The sequence below is a fragment of the Palaemon carinicauda genome, chromosome 2 (genome assembly GCF_036898095.1).
Source record: "Palaemon carinicauda isolate YSFRI2023 chromosome 2, ASM3689809v2, whole genome shotgun sequence".
Taxonomy (NCBI): domain Eukaryota; kingdom Metazoa; phylum Arthropoda; class Malacostraca; order Decapoda; family Palaemonidae; genus Palaemon; species Palaemon carinicauda.
In genome coordinates, this window is record NC_090726.1 from 9,441,021 (window position 1) to 9,457,645 (window position 16,625).

At 31.8% G+C, this 16,625-nt stretch overlaps 1 protein-coding gene across 2 annotated transcripts in view; it reads left to right on the forward strand.

Annotated features, from left to right (window-relative positions):
- LOC137623229 (lysosome membrane protein 2-like) overlaps positions 1–5,516 on the forward strand; it is a 200,195-nt gene extending 194,679 nt beyond the window's left edge. For both annotated transcript variants that reach the window (XM_068353972.1, XM_068353964.1), the window contains exon 11: positions 166–5,516. In XM_068353972.1, coding sequence (XP_068210073.1) covers positions 166–192 — 27 coding nt within the window. In that variant the 3' untranslated portion in view covers positions 193–5,516. The remainder of the gene's footprint in view (positions 1–165) is intronic.
- The last annotated feature ends 11,109 nt before the right edge of the window (positions 5,517–16,625 follow it).

Below are 16,625 nucleotides of genomic sequence, written 5' to 3' on the forward strand. Positions count from 1 at the left end.
CATTATGCATTTAAAAATTCCAGTTTTATACAAAATCATGTTTGTTTACTTTTGTTAAATATGGATTAGAGTGATGCAAGACAAATATTGTAATTTTTTTTTTGTTTTTTACCCACTCAACAATTTTGATTAATGATGCTGAGCTTAATTTCTCTTTCATTACAGAGAGCTCGAAACCAGCAGAAGCTTTAAACACAATAAACCTCGTAACCACAAAGGTTATAGAGACAAAGAAGAAGACTGTGATAGATGTTTAAAGCTCCAGCTTAAGTCTTTCTGCCTTACATTCGGCCTTTGACTTTTTTTTTTTAATTCTTTAAGGCTGTGACTCCGATACCCAGACAAGGTCATTAGGTCATTTCCAGTAAACCCTAGTTGTTATTCGGGCACTTAAAGTGAAACACTCAAAAGTTCTGTACAGATTTTAATTATTTTTTTCTCTTCCACGTAATGCTTAAATATTTATATTGCTGAGGTACATTGCAGGTCAAGGAATGGAAAGTCTTTATACCATGACATTAGAAAACCGAATAAGCTGAATGATCCTAAGAATAGATAAGTGTTGGTGGCCATACAGTGAGGTACAGTCATGAAAACTCTGCAAAACAAATATGTTACAAAATGAAATTGAAACAAAAAACATGATAAACTATGCATCGTCACAGGTTTATTTGAAAGATATGAAATTAATCGTCAAAATAATGTTGAAAAATATTCATTGACTGATCTCACACAGGGTAATTACGCAGTGCATGTAAAACTGCTTCCCAGGGGCCTGATATGTGATACATAATATTGACTAGAAAAAAAGCTGAAGGCTCAGAAGAAATAGTTTTTTAAAAGTTCTAAGTTCTACTAGGAATTATGCTTTAATATTCAGCTTATTGAAATAAATGTAATGTAAATTTCTCCAAGAAAGGTTATCATCAGCTAAGGACATCATCAAAGATAAAGAATCCAAAATATCAGTTAGGAAAGCCACTTGTGACTTTATATGTAAATGTTAAAATTAGTATACTTTACCGGTGCATTTTTTTTTGGATTACAACTCCACCATTCAAATGAAAAATTTCCTTGAAACAAGACATCATCAAAGATAAAAAATGCAAAATATCAGTTAAGAAAGCCACTTGTGACTTTATATGTACATGTTAAAATTAGTATATTTTGTCGATGCATGATTTTTTTGGGGGATTACAACTCCACCATTCAAATGACAAATTACCTTGAAACAGGCTTCTACACATGAGGTTTCACTGAGTTGTGACAAGATAAAGGTTTTTCTATGATAGGGGGTTATAGTATTATTAGTATTTAGTTTCCCCAGTGGGTAGCGTGACTAACCACTCTATGGAATCCCCTCTCTCGCAGTCCACTCGTCCTGTTTATCATGAAAATTCTGTTAAGGATACAGCCATTTACCCAGATTGCCTAGCGCTGATTGACTGTAATCCTCTGTGATTTTGTGAAAGTCGTGTGTGTTAGGGTCTGCCCAAGCTTTTTCCGTTTTAATGAGACTTTTTTGACAATGTGATTTATTTTTGAAAAATGTGAATGGCTTATTATTACTTCATAATACAAAGTGTAATTCATACAAGACAGTAAGTCTGAAGTTTTGTCACAAAGATAAATGGTTGAGTTCAAATAGTAGCGTGGGGATTTTCAGGCGAATACAGAAAGCATAGTACTTTTTCAGTGATTATCTCATTGTTGAGAAATCTTAGGAATAAAGCCTCATTTCTAGAACTTCGGCTTTACCGAGCACCCTTATCACTGCATAAATTTAGCTATTCATGATATTAACGTTTGTAAATTATTACTATTTTTCTGACATTGCTTGTGTTTGTTGTGTTTGATGTATGAAATGAAGGAGGGCAATGGTTTAGAGTACAGGGGATGAATGAACACAAGGTGTACAGTAATAGGCTCTACATAATAAACAGTAGTACCTCGGTTTATGATTAATTAGTTCTTGGAGTGAGTTCGCAAGCTAAAATGCTCGTAAACTAAAACAGGTTTTCCCATAAGAAATGAAGGAAATTCACTTGATGTGTTCCACATGTCCATAAAGTTTAAAAAACACTAATTTTTAAAGGTCATAATGCTAATTATTAATCAATTTATAGCCCTAACATGAGAAATTAATACAAATTAATAATTCACAGTAAAAATGAATATATAGAGAAATTAACTTGCCATTTACATTCAAGGAGAGTCATGTTTGGTGTGAGGGAGATGAACGAGAGAAATAAGATGGAATAGGAGGTTACTTCTTAGAGGGGGAACCTCCTTCCATGAGAACTTTATTGGGAGTACTCTTTCTTGAATGGTGTTCACTATCACTAATTGAATCGCTTGATTTACCCTTTCTGAAACCCTTGGTCATCTTTTTATTAATGCTTACATTCAGTTTTCACAAGAAACCTATCTAAAGACCATTGATTTTTCCTTTTCTTTACAATAGTATGAAAATGTAACATTGCATCGTTGTTGCTTGGGCTTCCAAATCCTTTTTTTGGGTGATTGGTTTCTACAGGATTTTGCATGGTGTCCCATATTCTTGATATCTCCTGAATTTCACTTGAAGCTTGAGGTTTGTCACTCTGTCCCTCCTCCTCCTCAATTGAAACCTCCTCTGCATTCTCTTGATGCTTCAGTACCATTGCTTTCTCACAGGTGATGACTTTGGGAATCATATCACCTCCTAACTGCCTCTCATTAATTCAGATAAGCAGAAACGTTTCAATGTGAAGACCATGTACCGTTGATTCATCAATGACATCACCCGTTTTACAACATCAAATGATTTCATCTTATTTCTTTCACAATTATAACTGCACCAAGGAAGTTGTGGTATGATTGCACAGTTTTGGCAGGTCTGCTGCATGTAAACCTTGTTCATGCTTTGCAATGATTTTTTTTTTCACTTCTGGTAATCATCTCCTTACCATCTTTTTTTTAATCATCTGAGGGGCCATTGTCATGAAACTGTTAACTTTACACCCCAATACAAAATATCTATGATAAACAATAGCAATCATAACTTGATAATGAGCATGAGATTATTCTTATATTTGACCTGAGCAATAACGGGAGGAGGGTGTTGCAAGCTAATGCAACACAAAATGGGATAAAAAGCCCATAAACAATGCTTGGGTGGTGTTTGTGTACTGTGTGGCTGATTTATGCACATCGCTTTGAGGTCTCTTAGTATTTACCCACAAAAAATACCCTTGTGGTGTGAATTTTTGTTCGCAGACTGATGTAATACTCTTAACCTATTCAATTTTGTATGCTCGCATTCCAATTTGCTCGTCTTCAAAGTTACTCGTAACCTGAGGTACTACTGTAGTTTATTTTTGGTTGTACTTGATCCATTAATATCTTTCTGTATTTTCTTTTCTTAACATTTACGGGTAGATGTGATTTAAATGATAACGGGGGGTTAATTAAAGTATAGTAATTGTGAAATGAAATAATACATGTCAGTGGCTCATCAATTGACTGCACTCTTTTTTGTAGAATGCAGACCTAAAGGTTTTATGCATATTTTCCTTTGGGCAGTGTGTGATTCAGAATATTTTTATGTTAGGACTTGTTAAACTTGTATTTAAACTATCATGTAATTATTGTACAGTTTTCATGTGGGAAATGGTTGCATTATTAGCTTAACAAGAATTATGTAATAGTTATTGTATATAGTATGATATAAATTTCCATGTCCAGCACTATGGCCTCTAAGGTTAATGTAGACATGTAATTATTGTAATACAGTATTGTGATTGTATACAGTAATGGTTACAAATATAGTATTTTATTTATGGCTATATTTCACAGTATCTTTTATATTTTATGAAACGTTTGATACTGTCAGTGTATGTAAATAGTTTTAGTCACATGAAAATAAGGAGAGACCTAAGCAATATGGAGTTGTCTCTTTTGATTAAACCACATTTTTTTGGCTTCTGTAATGAACCATTCTCTTGAATAATTCACATTGTATCTATGACCACCATTCAATCTAACTACTAAAGTAAAACCTCTGGTTTTTCTGTCATTATACATAATCAGCAGATCTTTGGACACCATCAAGGCTTTGTGACAATGAATTCCTTTCTTGGCTCCAGCTTTCCACATGTTAATTCATCTCATATGAGGCCTTTCGTCATATAATGTTTTGTTAGCTGAGAATACTACTTTTAGTCCTAAACCTAATCCTCAAAAGTATTTTCTAAAGTAGTTTGGAGTTTTAACATTCTTTTCAGTTGTTACCCAATTCTTTTGCAATAGGCAAAAACCAGATATGAAATTTCACCTTGTATCATACTCACCGCTGGTCATCTTATTTTTGTAAATTCCTTGGTCTGTGATAAGGCCTTTTTAGGCAAATTCACCACAAACTGCTTCACTGTAAATTTTCATCTAACTTCTTATTAGATTGTTTTATCCCGTATATGATTTACAGAGCTGCATACTCTCACTATCCTTCTATGATGTTAATGGTGAAATTCTAAATGGCTCGTATCATTGTTTTGTATTTCGTTTATACTTTCTTTTGTTCTTAGTGTTTTATTCCACTTTACTCTGATCCTTCTCTAGTCTTTCGCATCTATTAATGTGACTACTGACAGTATTTTGTTCAGAAGCCGATTGGTGCTCTTGAATAAGAATTGCTTCCTGTTCATGCATATTATTACTTCAGAATTATTATGTAGTCTTCAAGAATAGTAAGAGTTAACACCCTATACGTGCCAAGTATGAAGTAGATCAGGAAATGCCTTAGGGTTGTGGTGGTCTACTGGCAACGTCCCTGCCTGATGATCGCCAGATTGGGGTTCGAGTTCCGCTCAAACTCTTTAGTTTCTTTAGTGTCTGCAACCTCACCATTCTTGTTAGCTAAGGATGGTGGTTTGTGGGGGCCCTATAGGTCTATCTGCTAAGTCATCAGCAGTAATTGCCTGGCCCTCCCTGTTCCTAGCTTGGATGGAGAGGGAGCTTAGGCATAGTCAGTCTTTATGGCATTGTCTTGCTTGCTAGGACAATGTCCCTTGCCTCTGCCATCCATGAGTGACCTTTAAACCTTTAAACGTGAAACTATAGCCACGTGTAGCTCAATTTCATGGGAGTCTAGATGCCCTTTTTGGTGTTCCTCTGGCAGGGAAAGTTATAAAGTCTTCCGTCATATAATTCCCCGTTTCTTCTCAACAGACTTGTCCTTTACATCACATCTCTACTTCTCCATCTTATCTGAGGCATGCGGATCTTCTCTCGAGTTGAAAACCTTAATGCATAGTAAACAGGTATAGATAATTATCAAATTTGATTTCTCTTGCCACGCCATGCAAATTTGTTTTTCTTTCTCTGACGAGTCTTTTGGACTTCATCGATTATTCCCTTGGGTTCAGACCAATCCCAAAATACTGTTGAATTCTATATGGGTGGGCTGAGTGACTTAATTCTTGGAAGTATAAGAATCAATTTGGACTTCTTGGCAAACAATTGCTCCACATGAGTAAACACACAAACTTTTATATATATATATATATATATATATATATGTATATAGGCCAAACACATATACAGTATACATATTCATATGTACATACACATATATAAATATATACCATTAACACGATAAAATATGCATATATATATTGCATCTACATGTTCCAGTATGCATCATCTTTTATATTGATATATATTCTGTACTGTACATTATATTACAAAGGGAAATATCAGCTCATTCTTTATTCAACTTAAATGTAAACAAATCGTGAAACTTCTTTTACTATATATGTATGTAGTTCTGTCACATTGCGAGATTTTACATTATTGTGGAAAAAAAAATTTGAATTGTCAAGGAAAATGGATTTACTTAAAAATTTCTGCTATCATAGTACATATATTTACTGTTTTAACTTTTACATTTCATGGGTGATTTACAAATGTGATAAAAGATTACAGATAAACTACAGCAACTCGAGGTCAATATTAATTTTTCAAAGTGAGATCATGCTAGACTGAAACTACTGTATACAAGTATCATTCTGTTGATTATGTTTTTGGGGCAGTAATATTTATCATTTACCATATTGGTAGATTTATGTAGTATTTTATACGTTACATTACTGTGCTCTTTGTTACTCTGTGCGTATTCTACTTTTTTTTCAAGACAAGGTCACTCAAGATACTCTCAAGGTGTCTTTATACTGTGGTCAGATTTGTAGCAATAGCTCTCTGTTATACCTTTGGAAATACATGATATTGGCAGGAATTTGAAATCAACTTATAAACTGCAAGAAGAATCTTAATTTGAGTCTGTGGATTATATTATTTGAGAGTGTTGTGATTTAGTTGCTGATTCATCAGTTTTAAAACATGTATTTAAGAATAATGGCTGCATTTACACCAATATTGTGTTAACCATGAATTTTTTGGGTTTTTGTGTTCCATTACAGCAGTTGTTATGATAATGTTTTATAGTTTGGGTCCAAAAAAATGACTTTTCATGTTATTCAAATTATATTCTGGAATTGTATAATAATTAGTAAGAACAATTCCTCCTCTGTTAGAGGCTTTACTCTGGCATTGTTAAAATGTGTATACAGATGCTGATGTTTACGGAACTTTATAAAGAAATTTGTAAAGATTCGAAAGACTTGTATAATATAAACTGTGCAATTAACATTCCTTTATTGTTGATGACAAATAATTCATTAGGTTTTTTTTTTCTTCAAAATTAGGGTTCATGTTTTTTTTTTTTTTTTGGGAGGGGGGTGGTCAAGTGAAACTTGATCAGTCTTTTACTATAGGAATAGAGTATATACATTCACTGAAGCTAAGTTAATGTAACAAGGAAGAATATTGTGTGTAAAAGTTTTGAATAATTTTAAGGACTAGATAGTGACCAGTAATAAGGAAATATCTTTAACTGCAATGAACTGAATAGTTTTCACAGCAATGTTTAGTCAATACACGCTGAGCTTTTTAAACAAACATTTACAGATTTTTCTTTTAGAGAAAGTGAAGACACTTTTTTTTATCTACCTCAAGGATTTGTGCTTTTTTTCATAGCTTTTTTATCTATTTTCTAACCGAAATTGTAGCAGTAGTTATTTCAGAGACGAGGTGTAAGATGCATAAGGCAAACTTGAGAGCGAATTAATGTGCCTTCTTTCACATTAAGCAATATGTGATGAACAAGAAAGAACCAATTAGTGAAACGGTGTGTTTTCCTCCCAATGCAGTGTGAATGTGAAGAAATGATAATCTATTTTCTTGTAAATTAAGTGATTTCATGAAGGTTAATGTCATGTCATTAAGTACTACTCACTAAAATACCGAGAGAACACTTGTACGTTATCTACTGCGTCATTAATCACACAAAACTCATCTCCCCTATATAATAAAGAGCAAGTGTCTGGGTCTATATATATATATATATATATATATATATATATATATATATATATATATATATATATATATATATATATATATATATATATATATATATACATATATATATCCGGTCACGGTAAGCTCTCCCCGTCCCTCGGGTAATTGAAGAGAGGCTGGTGAGAGGCTGTTTTGTGTAGTGTGTGTGCATATATATCTAAATATTAAGCCGTCATTTTTGATGGTTCTCGTACACTAGTGTGTATATATATATATATATATATATATATATATATATATATATATATATATATATATATATATATATATATATATATATCATGAATCACATCTGAACGCCATTATTCCAAGCCTTGTTAGGAACTAGTATATGATTCCTAGCCTATCTGAAACACTATAGAGGTCATCCCAATTACAGAATGCATTGCATAAAAACTGCTAAGGGATGTATTCTCTTATCTTCCATCCACACATTTCTTGGTGTTTTCCAGTAGTTAGAAAATTCTCCTCAAGACTTCGTCAGTCAAGTAAATTTTGACGTAATTAGATAGAAAAGGAGAGTAACAGTATTTCTTTATTGGAAGTTACTGGTTGCTTAAGAATATTAAATACCCCATTATTAGGTAACTAAAAGTTTTTTGGACTGTTATGTAAAGAAAATATACAACTCAACTGTTCAGTAATTTTTGTTTGTTTGATATAATTGATTTAGCTGGTGGTATTTAGCACAGTAAATATAAATCAATATGATTCTTGGTAAAATGTGACTTGAAAGATTTATTATTACGCGTAAAGAAAGGGTTTTATGCATAAGTTATTTACGATACCTTATATTTGTAAAACTGCCATCGGATTTTTTTTTTTTTTTTTGTCTTGACTGAAATAATTTCGAAGTCAATTTCAAGAAGAGTCTACAAATTTAAAAACAATGAAACCTTAGATGAACATAAATTTGCTTTTTTGTCTTTTGCAAATTGGAAAGTTCAGATAATTGTTTTAGGTCATACACGTTGTAAAATGTATGACTTAGAGGTAATGTAGGCTACTGTCCAACAGGCAGTACAGTATTCACTATAGCTGTTGTAAATTGTGTCATCTAAGTGTTACTCCAAGATATAGTTATAGGCTAATTCCAATGGTTTCAATTTTCATTGTAAATTAAGCAGTTTGTTGTAAAAAGAATGATTATTACTATATTTTATCAGTATTTCTTAAAAACTGTCATAATAAGTTCTTCAATTTTCAAGTGGGATATTTTTTTTTAAATACTTCAAATGTGGATTGTGTAAAACTATTTTTTCTTCCATTTACAAATGGGATATTCTTTATTATTTTTCAAAAATTCTTCAAATGTGGATTGTGTAAAACATTTTTTTTTCAGATTACTTAGTAGTTGAGTAGGCCTAAGAAAAATATGGATAGTTATTTAAAATGATTATATTAAAAGTCTACATATGTGCGAGGTAATCTTTCTTTGTATTTATAGTTTCATTTGAAGGTAAAGCTTCACTATTTTTGCCTTCCCGTGAAAAACTTTGTCATAATACCTGTCATAGACAACGTAGAAGGAGATGAGTTGAGAGGGGCTTAACATCTGCCGGGAAAATGCATTTATTTTTTTTATCTTTTAATTATGAAGTACACATTTACAATAATACCATTTATAACATATATACATCATAGTATATTTACATAAATATTTTTTTTTATTTGACATATACTGTATTTACAATTGAAATTTGATTAGATATATTTTTATTTAAAAATATATTTAGATAAAATTCATTGATTAGGAATTTCATGGCAAGCTTTTAATGAATATTTCACGCCTTTTAGACTCGAAATTCAGAACGAAGACGAAATTTTGGTGACATAACCGGAAGAACCATCGTGTCTATAATGAGCAGAAGAATGTAATTTATTTCATTTTTTGCCCTTATTATTTTGCTGGTGGAATATAATGTATAATTCACAAAGTTCCTGTACAAATGTTTACAATTCATTAGAGTAGTAATTTCCTGTTAAATGGAATAATAACATTGATTGCTCATTAGAAATAATTACTTCTTTAATTGCTAGATATGCTAATTGATAAGTTAATTCATCTGTAGTTACATATGATTAAAGGAACAACTTTAAACTCTGAAGATGAAGATTGCATGGCTGATCTCATTCAGACGAGTGATCGAAAATGAGATCATCCACGTCCTTCCATATTATCTGGATGATAAGTAAATTCCATTTATTTATTTTATAAGGTAAAGTCTCTTATCAAGGATGTAACATCACATCTCAAAATAATTCGCTCAATTAGGAATTGCAACCCAAAGTAATTCAATACTCGTAAACTAACAAGCTAACCATTTGTTTGAACACTTCGTTATTTCTCAGTTATATAGTGGTCCTGTTCAGATAATACCACACATTTTGGCTTCCAAAATAAGGGTGAATGAAACAATACAAGCAGCTGGACATTCCTTGAACAAGAATTTCCGATCTATACATTTTCAATCGAGGTATGTAAGTGCATTTTAGTGTTGAAGAATTTAAAATTTTTCTTTTAAAACAATTGCATGAAATACGTGAATGTTAAACAGAGTAGCTTTTCAGAAGTACATTTTTATCATGATATTAAATACATTTGATATTTTGTTATTTGGTAATTCTCTGAAATCGAGTATAGTAAAAGAGTGAATTAAAGATAAGAACGTCATTTGCCCCGTAAAAATTGGTTTAGTAACAAACTATTTTCCAAATCATTAGTATAATTTAAAGCAATACATTATTCCTCACCGATGCTTTATGCCGGAAGTTAATTAATGTATAATGTAAACGAATAGACAGCTTTGATGCCTTACAAATGTGAAGAAAATTGTCTTAGTAACTGTAGTATCCTAAAGACATAAATGATTTATGCGATATTATAGTAATTCCATAATTACTAGAAATGTTATTCAACTGTAGGCTGGAAAGGTAATTTCCATCATAACAGGCATTCCTCTGGAACAACATATAAACAAAACAAATGGTTTATTTGTTATAATCCAGCTAAAGGTATTTACATTTTCTACTCACAAATGTTGATCATAGATTTATTATGCTAATAAGAATTATAAAGGTATGGTCAAGGGGAATAACATTGGATTACTTTGATGTGATTTAGGTCCATATTCGATGTTAATTGTATTCTCTAGGTAAATGAGTGGTAATTACCCCTCTAACTAATCCCCTTTTACTCATGTAAGTAATCCCATTTTACCCATCTAAGTAATCCCATTTTACCCCTCTAAGTAATCCCATTTACCCCTCTAAGTAATCCCCTTTTACCCATCTAAGTAATCCCATTTTACCCCTCTTACGTAATCCCCTTTTACCCATCTAAGTAATCCCATTTTACCCCTCAAAGTAATCCCCTTTTACTCATCTAAGTAATCCCCTTTTACCCATCTAAGTAATCCCATTTTATCCATCTAAGTAATCCCCTTGCAGGGTCACAAAGCAGAATTACTGGTTAGAGCAAATATTAAATTGAGAACATTTTAACATCGAGTAACATTCTTACTCGGAATAGATATCACAAGTTGATCATATAACAATGAATTTCAATAAACCACAAATTGAATAACTCATTGATGCGTAAATCATATATATATATATATATATATATATATATATATATATATATATATATATATATATATATATATATATATATATATATATATATATATATATTCTTATATCTTTATTTCCATAGCTCTGAAATTTTAGCAACGATACTACATGAGTGTCATAATGCTTGTGTTATACCAATCTCTCTCTCTCTCTCTCTCTCTCTCTCTCTCTCTCTCTCTCTCTCTCTCTCTCTCTCTCTCTCTCTCTCTACGGGGTTATGAATAACTTGGTCATGTGACCTAAGGTTGTCTTGCACTTAATTTACATGTGATTTTGTTATATTATTGACCAATGAACGCATAAACATGAATTAATTTTTGTTGGTTCCAATTATTTTTTTTTCCAACGAAGAAGTGATTTTGTATTTTGTTGGTTTCCAAATGATTGATCATGTCATGTTGAACTTAGCATGAGGATCTCCATATACACAATCCAAACTATTGTAGACCAAATACAGTATATTTTTTTATTAATTGTTGTTGATAAACTATTGCTGTGGTGTTATTTTCTTGAGTATTGTACATTGTGATTATGAAAGGTGCTTTCTTATCCAATAAACGATGATTCCAGTATACATATTTTTATTTGTCAGCCTAAGTGTCATTTTTTATATTTTTTATTTTTCTCAGCCTGTCAATTTATATATATACAGTATATATATATATATTTTCTCTCAGCCTAAGTGTCATTTTCTTATGAAATCTGTTACAGATTTTATGACGTAAATCCAATTGTAAAGAGCCATTGGCATGGAATTTTTGAAAATATAAAAGGCCTAAAATAAACTTGCTTAAAGCGTGCAATATTCTTGAGAATTTTTGGGCATATCCACAAAGATACTCTAAGTTAGATATTGTGCAACTAACTAATCGTCCGGACACGAGAATAGTTGCAGAGGGTTTCAAACTACTAGAACCTAGATACATATTTACTGTAGGCTCTAGAGCCTTTAAATAGGCTTTCAAGAGGAAACTGAAGACTTATTCTGTGAGTTTTTTGACAGTGCAGATCAATCAGTAAGCGAACAATACGCGTTGTGAAATGTTAAATGCTCCCGAGTGAACATAAAACGACCGTGGAGGTCCTGTATAGAGTAGGGTTCCTCTGCTGTACAGGACCAGATAAGCAGCCGTTAAGAAATGTAAAAAGTAAAACGTTAGTATGGATTGTGGACTTGTAAGTAAAACATACACTAATCCCAATCATCATTGGAAAGAAGTAGAAATGGGTATCATTAGTAAAGAGGAAAGATTAGGAACATATTTTTGTTCCATGAAATGGAATGTTTACTCTGGATAAGAACCTGACAAGTGCTGTTTTAAGGCTAACGTGATCTTCCTGAGTGGTATGTTCAAATTACCGAAAAATTCTTGCGACAAGAGGAAGCCCGTGAGTTTTTTAACAGTTATTGTAGATGCCCTTATTATTATTATTATTATTATTATTATTATTATTATTATTATTATTATTATTATTATTATTATTATTATTATTATTATTATTAGCTAGGCTACAAACGTACTTGGTAGAGCAGAATGCTGCAAGCCCAAGCCTAAGGGTTCCAGCAGGGAAAATAGCCTAGCGAGGAAGGGAAGCAAGGAAATAAACAAGCTACAGAAGTATTAATGAACAATAAAAGAAAAATATTTCAAGAATAATAACAACATTAAAATAAATCTTTCATGTATGAACTATAAAAACTTCAAAAAACAAAAGAAAGAGAAAGAAAGTGCCCAAGTGTATCTTCAAGCAAGAGAACTCTAATAACCCAAGACAGTAGAAGACTATGGAACAGAGTCTGTGGCACTCAATTCCTTCTACTACAGGTCAGTTTACAGGAAAACCGGTCACTTGGTGGATTATTCGAATAAAATCGAATAACATTTGAAGCCTCGAGAGCTGCATTTACTCGATATCGGCCTCATCCTTCTAATTACTACTTGGTTTGTTCTGAGAAAGTAAGAGCCAAGTTCGGATACCAAATTAAGCAGGCTAAGCGCCAGTCTGGGGGTGAACTGTATATCCAAAATTTATTGGAAGACTAACCTAATGGATAACTGGACAAAAATAACGAAGACTTTGAACAGAAATAAGGAAGATTCTAGACAAAAATAATGAAGAATCTAGACAAAACTAAGAAAGATTGTGGACAAAAAAAAAAAAGAAAAGGGAATTTCTCGATAAAAATAAGGAAGAAGCTGGACAAAATAAGGAAGATTCTGGACAAAAATAAGGAAAATTCTGGACAAAAATAAGGAAGATTCTGGACAAAAATAAGAAAGAATTTGGACAAAAGTAAGCAAGATTCTGGACAAATATAAGGAAGAATCTGGATAAAAATAAGGAAGAATCTGGACAAAAATAAGGAAGAATCTGAACAAAAATAAGGAAAATTCTGGACAAAATTAAGGGAGAATATGGACAAAAATAAGGAAGATTCTGGACAAAAATAAGGAAGAATCTGCACAAAAGGAAGATTCTGGACCAAAAATAAGGAAGAATTTGCACAAAAATAAGGAGGATTCGGGACAAAAATAAGGAAGAATCTGGACAAAAATAAGAAAGATTCTGGAAAAAATAAGAAAGATTCTGGACATAAATAAGGAAGAATCTGTACAAAAATAAGGAAGATTCTAGACAAAAAATAAGGAAGAATCTTGACAAAAATAAGGAAGAATCTGGACAAAAATAAGGAAGAATTTGGACAAAAATAAGGAAGATTCTGGACAAACAAGGAAGAATCTAGAGAAAAATGTATCCAGTCTCTTAATTTGATTAGAGGTTTATCTCAGCCTTCTTGGGGTGCTGATTGAAAGCACCTTTTAATGTTTTTCTAAGCATTAATTGTTTCTAAAGTTGTATATGAGTGTTGAATATATTCCTCAGCAACAAAACAACAGCACTGGCACCATTGTACTCCTTACACAATGCTGGAATAAGACTAGCCAGTGGAGCTTTTAAGTCTTCTCCCATATCTAGTCTCTTAGTGGATGCAAGTGAAATACCTTTGGAGCTTCACCGCAAGTCATTGCTGGTTCGGTACTTGTTTAGACTTCAGAAGCTGCTAAAGACACCCACATGTGAAACTTATTTTAATGTAAGATGTAATAATTTTTATGATAATCGCCTAGATACCCTAAACCTATAGAGCTTTAAGATCCTTGGAGGACTTTAAAATCTTCAAGGGTAAAATTTTACCTGTAGAGTACTCTAAAGTACCTCCATGGAATTGTTTCTGTAAATGTATTTTGGATTCAAAACGAGAAACCTCTAAAGAGATAATGAGGGTCACTTTTTTTTAGAACATAGAAAGCCATAACTCTTTTCTCGTTTTTACGGATGGATCCAAGTCTAGCGCTGGCGTTATATTTGGGATAAGCTTTCCAAATTTTAGTCGAAGTGTTGGATTATCTAACCAAGCGTCCATTTTTACAGCAGAATGTTATGACATTTTAATGGCTGTCAAGGAAATCCTTCGGTTACCTCATAAAGATTACGTGATTTTTTGCAACTCCCTAAGTATTTGATGACAATGAGAACGGCTGTATCTACTTGGAAACAGAGGTAAGAATATTGAATTTTGTTGGGTTCCTGTTCATGTTGATATAAAGGGAAATGAGAAAGCAGGCACTCTGTTAAAGGAAGGAGTTTATGATTGCATAACAAAAAAAAAAAAAAAAAAAAAAAAAAAAAAAACATTATGCCACCTGTAGAAGATATATACTCTAATTCAGTCTGTACTTGGAGAGACTTGGAACTTTTATTGGGAGATGGAAAATCAGAATAAGAGTGAAGTTGTTAAGTCATCTCGCTCATAGACTTCTTTTGACATGTCAAGGTCAAAAGAAGTGGTGTTGTGCCGTATGAGAATTGATCACACGAGATTAACGTAAAACCTTTTGATGATTAAAGAATATCAGACGTTCTGTAAAGATTGTTTGATGCCATTAACTTATATCAACCGAGTGTTCAGGTTACTTGGTCGAGAGATTGTGCTAGTTTGATAATTGCAAGGATAGAAATTACATCTACATTCGATAAAGAATATTTGGACCTGAATGCAATGTGTATTGCCTTGTTATGTTTTTCGTCGAGACTAGTTTATTCAATAAGATATAATCATTGTTTGAAATAAGAAATATATAATAATCGTTAACTAAACTCTCTGGTATCAATGACCATTGCTGCTACGATGTCAGATGATATCTAACAATCAATCAACATTCTGTCCCTAACAAACCCTTATTTTATTTTTATTTATTTTTTTTTTAATTGAACCTCTGTTCATAGTTCTCTTCTTCCAGAGTGATACCCAGTCACTTTTAACTTGAACTTCATGGTGCGATTTCATGGGTTTCGACTACTTGTGTCCTGGTTAAATCACCTAATTACGAATTGCTTCTTATATATTTAAGAATATAGCTTATATATATATATATATATATATATATATATATATATATATATATATATATATATGCATATATATATATATATATATATATATATATATATATATATATATATATGTATATATATATATATATATATATATATATATATATATATATATATATATATATATATATATATATATATATATATATGTATGTATATATATATATATTCCCATACAACATTGACAGGGAAGAATAGATATGAATTTGTATGAGTGTATCATGTAGGCTATACAAGATATAAAGAGATGAAACTAAATTCTTTAGAATTTAAGATAATGGATTAACCGAAGTGAGTGTTTTGTATCATTTATGTTATATCTCATTCCCAACACATTACGGAAGAGATGACAAACTAACTTCTTTGAAATCAAAAAAGCTTTTACCTGAATGTTTTATCCTTCACAACAAAAGACAGAATTGTTATTCATAATGGCATGAGGTTTAGGACAGAATCGAAGAAATCAGGGATTCATTGAATGTTGATACAAATTTGAAGGTGAATTATAATACTAAGTATTAAGTGAAAAATTATACATAATGGTTATGCCAGGGGAGTTTCCTCTCATGTGTCTAACTTCTAACAATTAAACAAACAATATCCGAATAACTCCTTAATTGCATTATTTCTTTATATCAGTTTACACTTGATAAAGCCTAGTTACATTTTCTTTAAATACCAAAGAATCCATTTTCTTTATTGAAAATTTCTTTCTATGGGTGACTTATTTAGTGTGTTCACTAATGTGACAAACTTCGCCTTCAAGTTTGAAATTTATCTATCAACGGTCCAGTTGCAGTATCATATTAATAATTATTAGGCAAATATATTGAAAACATTCATAGCCCAGTTGGTATTATTATAGTTAAGGATAAGGACAATACAAAATTACCAAACTATAATTTTACCACTTCTTGCTCATACCAAGTGTACCTTGTATCCTGCCCTAGTTTTATGTTCCTAAAAAAGTGATAAAATAGTGTAGCTAAATTATGAAGCTTTAATATTGTTCAGCTGTTGAACTGTTCAGGCGAATGGTGATATATATGCTCAAAACATCGACACTCACTCAT